The sequence below is a fragment of the Myotis daubentonii genome, chromosome 10 (genome assembly GCF_963259705.1).
Source record: "Myotis daubentonii chromosome 10, mMyoDau2.1, whole genome shotgun sequence".
NCBI lineage: Eukaryota > Metazoa > Chordata > Mammalia > Chiroptera > Vespertilionidae > Myotis > Myotis daubentonii.
Genome location: NC_081849.1, coordinates 50175742 through 50190452, shown reverse-complemented (window position 1 = coordinate 50190452; position 14711 = coordinate 50175742). Strand labels below are relative to the sequence as shown.

General features: G+C 45.2%; 1 protein-coding gene across 2 annotated transcripts in view; it reads left to right on the top strand.

Annotated features, from left to right (window-relative positions):
• SLC25A13 (solute carrier family 25 member 13) overlaps positions 1 to 14711 on the top strand; it is a 164750-nt gene that overhangs the window by 89904 nt on the left and 60135 nt on the right. For both annotated transcript variants that reach the window (XM_059712379.1, XM_059712380.1), the window contains 4 exons: positions 8732 to 8878; positions 10690 to 10828; positions 13142 to 13235; positions 13453 to 13537. In XM_059712379.1, the coding sequence (XP_059568362.1) occupies positions 8732 to 8878; positions 10690 to 10828; positions 13142 to 13235; positions 13453 to 13537 (465 nt within the window). The remainder of the gene's footprint in view (positions 1 to 8731; positions 8879 to 10689; positions 10829 to 13141; positions 13236 to 13452; positions 13538 to 14711) is intronic.

Here is a 14711-nt window from a genome sequence, read left to right as displayed (position 1 = left end):
TTTTATCAAATGTCATATAAAATTTTTCTAAAGTGATTCTTTAAAAAGACAGTTCTGGGCCTCTGTCCCCACCAAGGATCTGCTTTAGTAGGTACTATATGTATTGGGCCTAAGAGACTGCCTTTCAAGCAGGCATCCTGAACTGTGGCGTTCCAGGTGGTCCACATTGAGAAACACTGGTCTAGCCTCTGAACCCCTGACTGTTGAAAGCACAGAACCTGGTCTTCATCCCAAGGTTGATTCGGAGCTCTGAGAGGCACACATGATCGGATTTGTGTTTCAGAAAGATCACTCTGGTTATTGCGTGGAAGTCAAATGGAGGGGGCTCTGATGAAGGGGAGGGGGGCCGGTTGGTTCCTTCTAATCCAAGACAGAAGCAACTATGGCCTGGGCTGGAGGTAATGGTGATGAGCCAAAGTAAATTGATCCAAGAGAAGTAAAAGGGATTGACCTGACCAGGCGTGGTGATAAGATGAGGTCAGTAAGGATATGCAGAACTCATGGTTGAATCATTTTGGGCTTAGGCAAGTGGGGGGATGGTAGTGGTTTGCTGAGATGGGGGTGTAGGAGGATGAGGAGGAGGCAGTTCTAATGAGGGCTGCAGAGCAGAGCTTAGCTTGTAATTGCCTTTCACGTGTGTGTTTCTGGGTTGTTCCCACCTCCTCTCCTCAGTTCCTTGGAGTAAGGATGATACTCTAGGATCTCCACCTATGGCCCCACAGACCTAGGCATTTCCAAAGAATTCCGTTTCCCACTTTATGGAGCCAGGCATTTCTTCTGTTTCCAGAGGCTTTGAAGAGGAATCATCAAGAAACCAGCAATGCTGTAAATTGGAGGAGATTTTGAAGTTGGGGTTTTATTAGTTACCTGAGAAACAGGATGGCTGACTTGGGAGGGAATCGGACTAAACATTATCTGTAATATCTTCTCATCAAATAGCATTTAAGGATGAAGTTACCTGACCCAGTGGAGAGCCCCAATCACAAAGGTGGTGTGAGTGTTTACCTTTATTCTGATTGCCCTTTTGTCAGAAGAGGATGAGGAAACCCAGAGAGGTGAATCATAGTGGGCAGAGCTCAGGGTAGAAACTAGGAGTAGAGCTGCGTCTGGTGTCGCAGACTGGCCACTCATATTGGTAAGGACCCTTGATGTCAGATCACGTGATCCCCATGGCAACCCTTGTTGGATACCAAAGCATGTTCATGCTACTATGCAGCTGAACAAGTTTGGTTCTTTTTGTGAAGTCAAATTGACCATTATTTTGGCTTATGAGTCGACATGACCTACTGATCTGCCCAAGTCTTTTCTGTGGTAAATGGACATTTTGGTTATTCAGGTTCTGGTAGTTGCCACATATCCCTCGGCCACTACTCCGAGTCAGCCGTGGTCTGGACTTTCCAGTCACCATCACTGTGCTTCGCTATTATGTTTGTCATGGCATCCTGGTTTAAGACAAAACTTTCAACACAGAAGGCTGTAGATGTTAAAAGTTTAGAAATTGTTCCTCTTCACCATCAATCAAAACAAAACATAACCTTCAGTCTCTGCAATGTCAAATTCTCAAGCTTTGGAACTGATGGAACATTTTGGGTGTTAACAAAAAGCAATCTTGTACTAGACCTTGCTGAAGCCACGATGTTTAAATAGGCCAGTGGATAACTAGCATGGTCCTTGCTTCGGATTGAGTAACCTGAGCCATTTGTGCCTCCCCGTTGTCCCCAAACTTGCCATTTGTATTAGTTAAACTATCTAGACCCGTGGTCGGCAAACCGCCTCGCGAGCCACATGCAGCTCTTTGGCCCCTTGAGTGTGGCTCTTCCACAAAATACCACGTGCGGGCGCACACGTACAGTGTGATTGAAACTTCATGGCCCATGCGCAGAAGTCAGTATTTTGTGGAAGAGCCACACTCAAGGGGCCAAAGAGCCGCATGTGGCTCGCGAGCCGAGGTTTGCTGAGCCGCAGTTTGCAGACCACTGATCTAGACCACGGATCTTTAGTAGCTGGAGATCTTGATTATATTTGCATTTTTAACATGTGAGCGCTTTTTATGTTGATTTTTTAAGTCAAACCAGACGGGATCTGCACTACAGGTTGGCTCCTGTTTCATCAATACATTTTGAAGTTCCAAAATGAAATGAGTAAAAGTAACTTTTATGAGTAAGAGTTGTTTGCCCTCAGCTCTTCCAGGAGATTAGATTGTGTGTTGTGTCCAAATGAAAGGCATTGCTAGTTTGGCGATGGGTAACCACAGAGGTGGTAAGATCCTGGTCACTTGGAGAATCAGATGCAGGACATGTCATTCACGTTGTGTTTTCTACTCTCAGGGAAAAAGAAATCAGCGTTTGTTGTGCTGTGTTGTGTCCATGGCGTTAGTCAGCTTGCTGTTTTGTTGGACAGCCTGTTGTGCACGCTTTTACAGTAACATCCTGGTAAAAATGAACATTCCATATGGCATCTCCCCAGCCGTTACCCACTGTGAAGTTTAAGGTTAGCTCAGAAGAACAAGGAAATTTAGAGGGAAAAGCTCAATTCTTGGTTTCTGCCAAAGTGTTGCTTGCCTGCAGTGCCACAAATCCTGCTTCTAAAGACCCTTTGAATTAAAGGCCCCACCCAGTGAATTAGGGATAAAATTTCACTGTGAACTGACTGCATGGGCTGAATATGGAAAGCACAGGAAGATGTTAAGAATAGGAACTACTTGTCTCTCTACCTATTCCATTGCTGAGTTCCATTGTTGCTCTTTAAAAATAGGTGGATCTTTAACTAGAATTTTTTTCTTCAACTCAACATAGGAAAACGAAAATGAAGTGGGTACTTATATATTAAATAGTGTGCAAGTTCTGATACTGGGTGTAATATAGAGTTGATTTGAAATAGGGCTCAATGTGATGCCATAATTTATAAGCACAACTTCTTTATACATTTTTGTTCCTTGTTTTTTTAATGACTTACCATTTCCCCAGAATTCTCCTATGTCTCCCCCACCCTCACCCCCAACCCTACCTGCCAAAGGAATTCTTTTGAATCATACTGTTGCTGGCAACTCCCTGCTTTTTTTTAAGTTTTAGATTTTCTTTTAAATTTCAAAACTGTACAAAACACAAAAATGCAAACTAGCCAGGGGTCTTTTTTGGTGTTCGTGGCTTTATAATACAAATCATCTGGATATGCCGCTTGTTTTGAGGGTCTATTGGCCTAGGTGTTTTTGTTCCTGATGGATTGTTCTCAGGCCGAAGCACACACTTGCATGTCTGAATAGAGGCGAAGAGAATTTTTGCATTCAAAGTATACCCACTTGAAAATTGGAGATTATTAAGGAAATGACAGGCCTGGAACTATTAGAAGCGTGAATGTTAGACCTAACGTGGTGTAACCCCTCTATATGTTTATTTCTGTACAGCTAGCAATTTTGAAGACTTTGATTTTTCCCCTCCTACAGCAATCTGAATGGGTGTGTTGAAGTCTTTGGAAACAGTGGCCATAAAAGCCTATTCCGTTCATTGTTAGGCACTGGAATAGAAGGAATGGAAACAGTCACTGGCAGGTATTAAAGGAAAAGTGGACCTCCTTGCCTGTGCTTGGGCAGAACTGCCGTGGCGATAGCTGTGCAGCTCCCCGCTCGGGGCCTTTGGCCTCAGGTAGAGGAGGGCCCTTCTCTTCAGCAGGCAGCCCTTTACCTGGCACTCACGGGAGCTCTGTTTGCAGAGCTGTGCCACCTGGGGGTTGCACAGTTTCTTGGCCCAAGACTTCACTGTCAGTCAGTACTCACTTATTTAGGAATCAGTTCCTTTTTTGTCGTCTGCCTGCTCTTTGTATGTGCTGTGGTATGGTCTCATCTATTTCTACAACTGGTAGTTTTTTTCTCTTATTTTTGGTAGGCCTGCCTCTGAAAAGGAACGTGTCGGTTAGTTAACTGGAGCTTCAGAGCCAGACTGCACGGGCAGGGGGTGGGTGGGTGGGAATCCAGTTTCATCCTTAGCATCATGTGACCCACGGCTGCTCTTTACCTCAGATCTCCATCTGCGAGATGGAGGTGACGGTAGGCCCACCTGGTAAGGATGTTGAGTGGCTGGAAGAGATGAAGGAAGAAAGCACAGCAGTCCCTGGAGCATAGCAACGCTAAAAACCAGTAAACGTTAGCCTTTTGGGTTTCTCCCTAAAGCCCTGTTATCTACATCTCCCAGATTTATGTTTCTACCTGTACCTCTAGCTTTCTTTTGTTTGCAGCTTAACTTTTCTTTATAACTTAAACTCATCTCACTCCAGGTTTCTCATCATGGCCAACCACCTCAACGCTTTCCCCTCAAGTGTTCTCCTTTGTGGTAAAGGCTTCTGTCTCCCCCATCATCCACAGTGGGCATTCTTTGAGATACATCTTGCTCCTATTTTTACATACAAGTGAGCACCGCAACTCTTCTTTACATCTCTTTTGCAGCTATCTGCCCAGATCGACTTAGGATCCTCTGACAGGGATTTTACCCAAGGCAGCTAAGTCAGTAGTGTAAAAATCTCAGTTTTGGAATCAGGCTCCTGGCTGTGTGACTTTAGACCTGTTACTTAACCTCCATGAGCTTCAGGAGCCTTTGTAAGATGAAGATAATATTATTACTTCGAAGAATGATTGTGAGTCTTAAACGAAATACTACCTTTGGAGTTCTTGGCATAGTCTCTAGCCTGTAGTAGATGTTTAAACCTCCAGCTGTTACTGTGATTCCCCACCCTGTCTGGTCTTCATCTCCTGTGGCTGTTCAAGATGATTCCGCAGAACTACTGTTTCTTACTCATGATTTTTTTTCTCTGGAAGGACTCAAATGACTTATGTTGGAAAGGACCTTAGAGGTTTTGAAACCATTCACCTCTACAAAAATCAAAGCTACCATTTATTAAGTGCCTGTCATGCATGACTCCTCATTTTTACAACCCTGTATAGTAGGTGTTGCTGGGGCTCTAAGACGCAAACACAGGGCCCTGAGCCCTCCCAGCTGGGAGTGTTGTGACTGATATTTGAGCTCTGCCCATTCATTCCTGTTTCAAACTTCAGATCTTGTCTGTTTCATACTTCAGATTTTTGTCTTCATAACATATTGCTTCCATAACCCCCTGTATTAAAGTAAATAAAATAAAGTAATTTCTTGACATATGTTCCTTTGTTGAATAGATACTTCCAAAGACTGGGAGAGAAACTGCTGCTTTGCAAAGTAGTCAGTCCAATTTATTGCTGAATATTTAGACAGGTTAAATACTTCTGTGCTTTGTGCTAAAATCTGATCCCTATATTTTCTCTCCATTGATTTATTTTTAAGAACTACAGAAAGTCAGTATAACATGTTTCTTTCCTTTTCTTTTTTTATCTGATGATAGTCCTTTAACCTTTAAATATTTGAATGTAACTTGGTTCTCCCATTGTTCTCACCTCCCATTGCTTCTCCCATTGTTCTCACCTCTGCCACATGGGTGAGGAGTTTATCCATTCTGGTCCTCTTTGTTTTAGAAATGAACATTATCTTATGTATGTTCTATTCCATGCATAGCGAACATTCTCTGTCCCAGTTTTATCCCTCTGGGTTCAAATCTAGGAACCATTAGGGTCTTGGTAGCTCTAAGTCCACATTAGGTTGTTTTTAAATAGCTTCAAAGGTGCTAGTGGAGACCTTGAAGTGACTGCCATGTGTATGGAGCCTGGATACTTGTTGCCAACGTCATTCATTCTCAAATTAAGTATTTATGGAGTACCTACAAGTTAGCTCCCAGGGCCTCCTCCTATGTCTTTCTCCTCTCCTCCTCAGTCTCTTGGGATTGTGAGAAAGTGAGTCAGCAGTGAGCAAGGCCAGCAGAAGCCTTTTAGATTTGGTTTCTGCCCTCCATGGTGTCTACTATTGTTGGGCAGACAATGCTGGCACTCTGAGCGCATAGTTTTGCCTTAATAAAAAAGTATCAAGAATTTTATTGTTTTCTCATGAAAATAGGCAACAGAAAAATCTAGAGCATTGAGAATAATTTAAAAGGAAATTGAATTTTATCTGTTCATAGCTATTAAGATTTCTAAGTGTCAACTTCGTGATCGGATTCCTGCCAGCAGCATTACCGGACTCCCCGTGAAGTAGAGTGCAGTATTAGGAGCATTGTCCGAGGGGAGGAACTGCCTGGGTTTGAATTCCAGCTTTGCTGCTTCCTGTCAGTGGCCATATTTTCAACTGCTACAATTAGGTGAATAATGGCATCTACCTTGTAGGGTTGCTATGAGCACTGAGTGAGTTTATTACTATAAAGTGCTTGAGAACAGTGTCCGGCACATAATATATGCTCACTAAATGCTGTATCGTGGTGGTAGCTGTTCTTCGGAAGGCACCCACATCGGTCGTAAGCTTCTTTTAAGTCTATGGAAACACCTAAATGTTTTTACTCTGGCCCATTATGTAGAGGCCTGTGTAGGTCTGGCTTCTTGTTTTTTGTGTGGAATTTATAATGTCCCCAGTCTTTAAGAGCTGTCAGAAATATATTCTTAAGTTGTTCATCATTAGGGTTAAAGGTGCTTTCTTGTTCCATGATCAGGGATCCCTGCCAGTAAATGTTTACTTGTGGAAGCTCAGACACAGAAACGTGTAGTGACACCATCCTCAATATAGGTGTACTCGCTGCCCTGCAGGGAGGGCGCCACCCCCACTGCGGTGTTCCTTTCCCACCTGACAGTCTGGATAGGAGGGTCTCAGTGTGCTTTCTGAGGAGGTAGGGTGGCCAGGGAGAGTGATGCTGTTTTTGGTATAATGGGCTGAGGATCCCTAAGACTCTGTTTGAGTTATAAACGAGGGGAAACGGTACATAACTGAACACACCTTCTACTACCGTTGAGAGTAATCTTGGCTTAGGATAGCTTTAGCAGTGGGTCTGGATTTTGTGTTCATTTACTTTCAATTGAATACATACTGTGGCCATTCTTCACAGGGGGTTTAACGGGGGTTTAACAGGCAGTTGTTCAGACAACCCCATTTTGTTTCATGGAACATGATTTACTTATTCAGTCGGTTTTATAGTTTTATTATGATTCTATTTATTCTCTGCTTTACTGAGTGCCTACTATACCTACAGCATTCTGCCTACACCGTGATTGGGATGAACAGGACAGATAGTCTCTTTCCCCTGGAAAGATAGGGAGAAAGGCAAGGGCGTAGGGTGGGAAAAGGCAAGTCATACCATTGACGTTCAAGCAGGGGGCCAGGTGAGCAGTTGTTCTCAGTCCGGAGGCCTAGATACATTGACCTAAGAGGTGGCATCTGAGCTGCGCCTGGAGGAGGTGGTAGGATTTCAGGGACTAGAGGAAAAAAGCTACTGTCAACGCTAGGTGGAGGAAAGAGTGTAGGCAAAGGCCTGCATGTGTGGAATGTCTGGCGGGCTGGGCGTGGGGTGCTGGAGGCAAGGCTGAGAGTAGCTCCTTGGAGGACCTTGAGCACTGTGCCCCGGAGACGGGTCTTCATGACGAAAGGCTGTCGAAGGTTTCTGAGGAGGGGATGGAGGTCAGATCTGAGGTTCTGAAAGGCAGCTGTCGATGTGTGTGTGCAGGATGGACAGCAGAGGTCAGACAGAGCGCCAGCTGGCAGGTGGACCCCGTGTGGGAATCAGGCACGGTCCGGGGAGGGCTGGGAACAGTGGCATCAGGAGTGAAAAGAAGATACATTTGAGGGAACTTTCAAGGGCTTTGGTAACTGGTTTTCTCTGGGGGAAAGGAAGCTTGAAGAATTAAAATGGACAGATTTCTAGGTTGGGTGACCAGAAAGAGAACATGCCAGTAATTAAGCTCGGCACATAGGAGAGGGACCACGTCTGCGGGCTGGGTGGGGGACATATAATAGTGGGTTTACTGATGTGTAATTTTATGGCTTTTATAAGATACACTCAGGGATATATTCTCTAAGCAGGAGGAATTCTGGTCCTGCAGACAGGAGTGAGAGATGTGGACCTGGGACGCAAACCTCCTAAGAACTCTTTGAGGCTTGGGAGGGAGGCCCTGGCCTTTTCCCATCGCTCCTTAACTTACATGAGAGGCATCTGTCCTCAGGTTTTCTCACTGAGGACAGAGGGCCATGGCTGACATATGCCTCTCATTTATGAAGTGAATAGAAGGGGCGTTAAAAAGATTAGGGTTTCAGAAGAAAGTTTCAGCAAGGATAGGCTAAATCAAAATCAGCAATGCTGCCCTGGCTGGTATGGCTCACCTGCTTAACTTGCCCTAACTACCAACAGCGTCAAGGCTGAGAAACCCCGTAGTAGAGGAATCGCATATTTCAGAGGGGAACCGCCCTTTCCAATCTGTTGTTGTGTCACATGCTTGTATGCCAGGTTTCCACTAAGAATTCTCCTCTCTTCTTTGGAGAGAGGTGATGTCCATCTTCTGTGTCACCTAAGCTGGTTTTGATTGGCTCTTTGAGCCTAGCAACCTTGATCCCACTTTTATTACCTTGGTGTCCTCAGACTCTAGCAGAGCATGGAGGCCGTTTGGTTTCTTGGTGGGAGATGTAAGGTGGTATGCACTTCCAGGACACGTTCCCTGGGCCGAGCAACGTTCTGTCTTTGGAAGAAGACGATAGCTTGGGGGAGAGGGCGGGGCTATTTAACAGGCTGATGGGGCTAGTTAAACCAAGACGTAATCTCTCTTTCTTCACCCTAACTTGAAGTTGAGCAGTTATTTGTAGTAATTGAGAAACGTACATTATTTTACCTTCTTCATTTGTAGGAAATACAGTTGGAGCATGCAAAGCAAGCCTTTGTGCAGAGAGACAATGCCAAGACCGGAAAAGTCACAGCCATTGACTTCCGAGACATCATGGTCACCATCCGCCCCCATGTCTTGACACCTTTCGTAGAAGAATGCCTAGTAGCTGTAAGTGTAACTTGCCCTAATGAAGTAATTTCTTCTACCTGGCATGAGCTCAGGAAATAAGGGATTATAAGAACAACTCTTACATATTATTTAAAGGTTTTTCTATTTTAACAAACATTTTCTTAATGTGATCGCATACATTACTAAAGTTAAAGACAGTATGATTTGGCTAGTTTTAATGGGTCAGTTAATTTGTTATTTGGACAAGAATATCTTGAAGAAAAGGTATTAACTGGCTTTTTAAAAAAGGAAAAACAAATCTATGATTGCATATTAATTTTGTTTTATATTTTGAGGTATGTTGAATACTAATCTTTGCTTTTAATTATTCTCCAAGGCAAAAACATTTTTTTAGTTGTATGCATAGATATATTTGAGAGGTCAGCAGAACACAAACTCTGAATCTCATACCTACTTGGTCGGTCATTCAAAAGTGGCTCCTGATGGGCAGAGCCTTGCAGGCCTGTGTCATAGAGTTTCCTCCTAGTGGAGATCCAGCCACTCTTCTTAACACCTGGCCCCTGAGGTGTCCTGGAACATTCTGTGGTGGCAGCTTCCAAGCCTTGGTCATGGAGCATAAGAATCACCACAGATAATTATAAAAAATACCAATGCTAAGGTTCTTTCCAGATCTAATTCACCATCTACAGGTGGTGAGACCCTAGAATCTAATTCTGAAGCTTCTTAGATAATTCTGATGGTCCCTCCGATTTGGGAACCCTTAGGCAATGCTAACTATCTCTCTGTTCATCCCAGGGAGAAGGTTTTTTCGGGTGTTTGCACCATCCTGTGGGCTTCTCACAATGTTTCCCACAATCAGGAGCTTAGGCTAGCTTTTCATTTTTCCTTTTCTTTTCCTGGTGCCTCTTTTTGGAAATGTGGCATTCTGACAGGGCCCTTTCCACTCTGGCACTGTGTTAATCTAGCTCTTTTTCTTGCCCGCCCCCCTCACACACCCCTTTCCTACTACATTTTAAACTCCCATGTCAGCTATTCAAAATGATTACTCAGTGAAGATTTATGTGGTTGTTACCTTATAAAGAAGTGCTTTCCTAATAGAAATATTTTGCCTTGTTAGGGAAGGCTAGAATTCGAAACCCCGAAACTGAAGTTCCATTCATAATGGGACATGCTGTCTGTTTCCCTTGTCCCCAGTGAAGAAATATGGTTTCTTACAAATTTTGACTATCAGAATTCTGACCAGTCTTAACCCTCCATCAAAGCATATGACATCTCATAATTTTACCATAATACGTCTGTTTGCTAGAAATCCCACCACTGTAAAGTCTGTACATAAATGATTATTTATTGCTAGTTATAAGTAACATGACAAATCATGATATTAATGTTAGATTGACCACTTTTCATATCGTGTTTGTATTAGTATAATATAGTTTTGCATGCATAAGCACACACATGTGTGTAATATAGTTTTGCATGTCTAAGCCTTTAAGAATTGCTCATTAGATGAAATAAACAAACTTATAAAACATTTCCAATGGAAATTTGAACTCTGTAAATTACTACTGGTCCTGTTGCTATAACCCTACACATGTATTTATTTAGTTTTCTAGGACTGTGTGTGGAGAGTACAAGTTCTGGTCATGATTAGTTGCAGTTACTTCTAAAAATCATTTATAGCTTTTTTTTTTTTAATGTAAAAGAAAAATACTTACGGCTCTTTCTTCTTACACATGCATTCCTGATCACTTCCAAAACTGGTGTTTGCTATTTGTACTTGTGAATCTTCTTCGTTCTATAAATACTTTATTTGTCTTTATTCTTCTCTCTGTTTTTTCAACTTATTTGAGGCTGCTGGAGGTACCACGTCCCATCAGGTCAGTTTCTCCTATTTTAATGGATTTAATTCACTCCTTAACAACATGGAACTCATTAGAAAGATCTACAGCACTCTGGCCGGCAGCAGGAAAGATGTGGAGGTGACTAAGGGTGAGTGAGAATAAAGCTGAACTCTTGCCTGCAAGTATCTTGGTGTATCATTATTATTAGAGTGAAGAAAGCAACAAGAAGTTCTGTAGATTTTTAAATTTCATTATCTTTTATTTCATACTAGGGGCCCGGTGCACGAAATTCGTGCACTGGGTGTGTGTGTGGGGAGGGGAGTGTCCCTCAGCCCAGCCTGCCCCCTCTCACATACTGGGAGCCCTCAGGCGTTGACCCCCATCACCCTCCAATCGCAGGATCGGCCCCTTGCCCAGGCCTGACGCCTCTGACAGAGGCATCAGGCCTGGGCAGGGGACCCTCATTTCCCCCCATCACTGGTTCTGCCCCCAGCCCAGGCCTGATGCCTCTGGCCCAGGCATCAGGCCTGGGCAGGGGACCCCCAGACCCCTCCGATTGCTGGCTCTGTCCCTTGCCCAGGCCTGATGCCTCAGCCAGAGGCGTAGACCCCCATCACCCTCTGATCACCTGATTGGCCCCTTGCCCAGGCCTGACGCCTCCGCCAGAGGTGTCAGGCTTGGACAGGGGACCCCCATCTTCCCCCGATCACTGGCTCTGGCCCCCGCCCAGGCCTGAGGCCTTTGGCCCAGGAATCATGCCTGGGCAGGGGACCCCCATCTCCCTCTGATCGCTTGCTCAACCCCCCGCCCAAGCCTGACGCCTGTGACCCAGGCTTCAGGCCTGGGCAAGGGGACCATCATATCCCCCCAATCCCCGGCTCAGCCCCCTGCCCAGGCCTGATGCCTCGGCCAGAGGAGTTGACCCTCATCACCCTCCGATCACCAATCACCGGTTCGGCCCCTTTACCAGGCCTGAGGCCTCCGGCAGAGGTGTCAGGCCTGGGCAGGGGACCCCCAGCTCCCCGCGGTTGCAGGCTCCGCCCCTGCCCAGGCCTAATGCCTCTGGCTGAGGCGTCCGGCTCAGGCAGCGGGGACCCGCAGCTGCAGCGGCCCCGCGATCGTGGGCTCCGCTTTAGGCCCAGGCAAGGGACCCCTAGCTCCCGGGACTGCCAGCTTCGACCGTGCCCAGCTCCCATCGCTGGCTCCACCCCTACTTCCTGCTATCACTGGCCAGGGCGGCAAAGGCACCCGATTCTCCGATCATGGCTGGGGGGCAGGGCAAAGGCGGCCCCAGGGCCGCCTTTGCCCTGCCCCCCAGCTCTTAGCTCCCCCCTGGGTTTCCAATCACTGTCAGTGGCAGGGGGCTTCTTCCTGCTTTCCCTTTTGCCTCCCTGCATTGTGCCTACATATGCAAATTAACCGCCATCTTGTTGGCAGTTAACTGCCAATCTTAGTTGGCAGTTAACTGCCAATCATAGTTGGCAGTTAATTTGCATATAGCCCTGATTAGCCAATGAAAAGGGTATCGTCGTACGCCAATTACCATTTTTCTCTTTTATTAGTGTAGATTAGCCCTGTGGTATATGTGTGTTCTCTGTCCTTTGATTAGACAGAAGCAAACAAAATAATCTTTGGCAAGTTGTTTTTCTTTTTTTAAACATATTTTTATTGATTTCTGAGAGGAAGGAAATAGGGAGAGATAGAAAGATATGAGAGAGAATCCTTATGGGCTGCCTCCTGCAACACCCCCCCCCCCCCCCCACTGGAGATCAAGCCCACAACCCAGGCTTCTGCCCTGACCAAGAATCCTACAGTGACCTCCTGGTTCATAGGTCTACTCTCACCCACTGAGCCACACTGGCTGGGCTTCAGCAAGTTTTAAATAAGCCAAAGACAGTCTTTGAGTGAGGGACGTGTGTAAAGTTTCTTAAATGTTTTCAAATCTTGCTAGAACCTGAGCTAAGCTGGCAACTTCTAACATGGTCTTCAGAAGTACATGAGGAGGAATTCCATAAACTTACACTGGTAGCAGTGCAAATTGATCTACAGTCTTACAACAAGATACCAGCATTTTCATGGGATTTTTGTGGGTTTTTTTTAAACAGAATTTGCTAAGGAATTCCACAGCCTCATTGATATAACCTCTTGGGACCTATGCATATGACGTTTCATAGTTGCTTCCTAGTTTTCCCTGACCTGCAATTCGGAAAACATCCCTGTCATTTATTCAGTCATCCGATCACACCAGACTTTAAAGTCAATGTTAGAGACACTCCTGGGCACACGCTTCCCAAACGAATGGGAGCACTGTAGAAGTGCTTACCCTATGTGGATTGACTTGAATTCTGCGACTAATGATAATAAAGTTTTGTGATATTCCCTCATTCCAGTGCCTTGAGTGAGTGCTGCATGTAGTGGCTACTCCTTGAATCTTTCCCCTTTTAACTCTTTTTCCATACAGAGGAGTTTGTTCTGGCAGCTCAGAAATTTGGTCAGGTTACACCCATGGAAGTTGACATCTTGTTTCAGTTAGCAGATTTATATGAGCCACGGGGGTAAGTTGGCCTTTTTTTTTTTTTAATTAGCTTAATAAAACGAGGTTGGGTGGGGGTAGGAGGAGGGCAGCACACTGGGAGAAAAATAAGCCAAATTAAAGATGACTCTGAAATATGGGAAACGAAAAAGGGAATGTTTTCAAGTTCTGCAGTGTACATCATTTTAATCAGCTTGTATTTTGTCGTTGCTTGTTCTTGTTTATTTCCCTCCTTCCAGACGGATGACCTTAGCAGACATTGAGCGAATCGCTCCCCTGGAAGAGGGAACTCTGCCCTTCAACTTGGCCGAGGCCCAGAGGCAGGTGGGCAAAAAAAGCAAACGTGCTTCCTGGTATTTCTTTGGTAGAGGACCCAACACCCCTTTTCCCGTGTAGTTGCGTTTCTGATGCTGGTGTCTGACCTACCATTTTCCCATGTTGCACCCCAAATCCAGACAATTTCTAGAGGCTGAAAAGAAAAATGACGTGGGGATGTTCTGATTAGCAGAGAGTTGGCACCTTTGCTTGCTTTTTTCCCCCAAAGGTGGGGTGATTTCCTAACTGCATGGGAAACCTAACCCTCCCAAAACAGGCAGAGATCCTTTCCGCTTCTCTGAGTCTTGGTTGTGAGATATGAGGCAGGAGTCCTGTTCTGGGGTCGCCTTCCCAGCAAAACAGCCTGTCGCTAAGTGAGAGCCGCCTTTGCTCTGCAGAGAGGTTCTTGGTCAGCGCGTTGCCGACAGCCATGCCTTCCGTTCTTCCGAGTATCAGAAGGAGATAATTTTGTTTAGTCTGGAGTCATAGTTTGAAGGCTTTTAGACCTCTTTTTTCTATGAAAGGATTCATAAGTTATGTGGAAACAATTTGAGGAATGCTTCATTTTATTTTATGGTTAACAGAAACCAATCTCTTGCAGTGGTGGGAGTCAGAAACTTAAGACCTGGGGACCTCCTCATTTAACTCTTGCTCGCCTCTCTGTAGATCAGGATTAGAGAATCAAAGCCTTCATGGGGTGGTTGCCCTTCCATGATGTTTGTAAAATAAATCCACTCACAGGCAAGCGGTGTTTTAGAAAAAGAGATCCTTTAAGGCAAAGCCATCTCCGAATCCTGTGAGACTTAACAGTTTTTGGCTGGGAGCTCTGGGTCTGTGCAGAGACGCCAGTTTGACCACAATGGGTTGATGCGGGCTACATTTTTAGGACTGGCAGGCCTCGAGCCAGGACCCCCTCCTTTCAGCTCCTTCCCACCCCAATGCAGTGGTGAGTCTTGTGTGCATCGTGTAACTCAGAGTGGTGGGTGTGTGCTCAGTAAATCCTAATGGGGCACCTCTGGGAAACCAGCTGGCCGTGGTTAAAAGAGGAAGCCGATTTCCCCAAGTGCAGGACAGAGAACTGTATAATCTGTGCAGAGGCAGAAGCAACCTTGCCCTCTTCTCCCTCTGATTTTTAAACACTGCTAACCAGTGTCTCTCTGCTACTAGTTGTTGTAGAAACTTG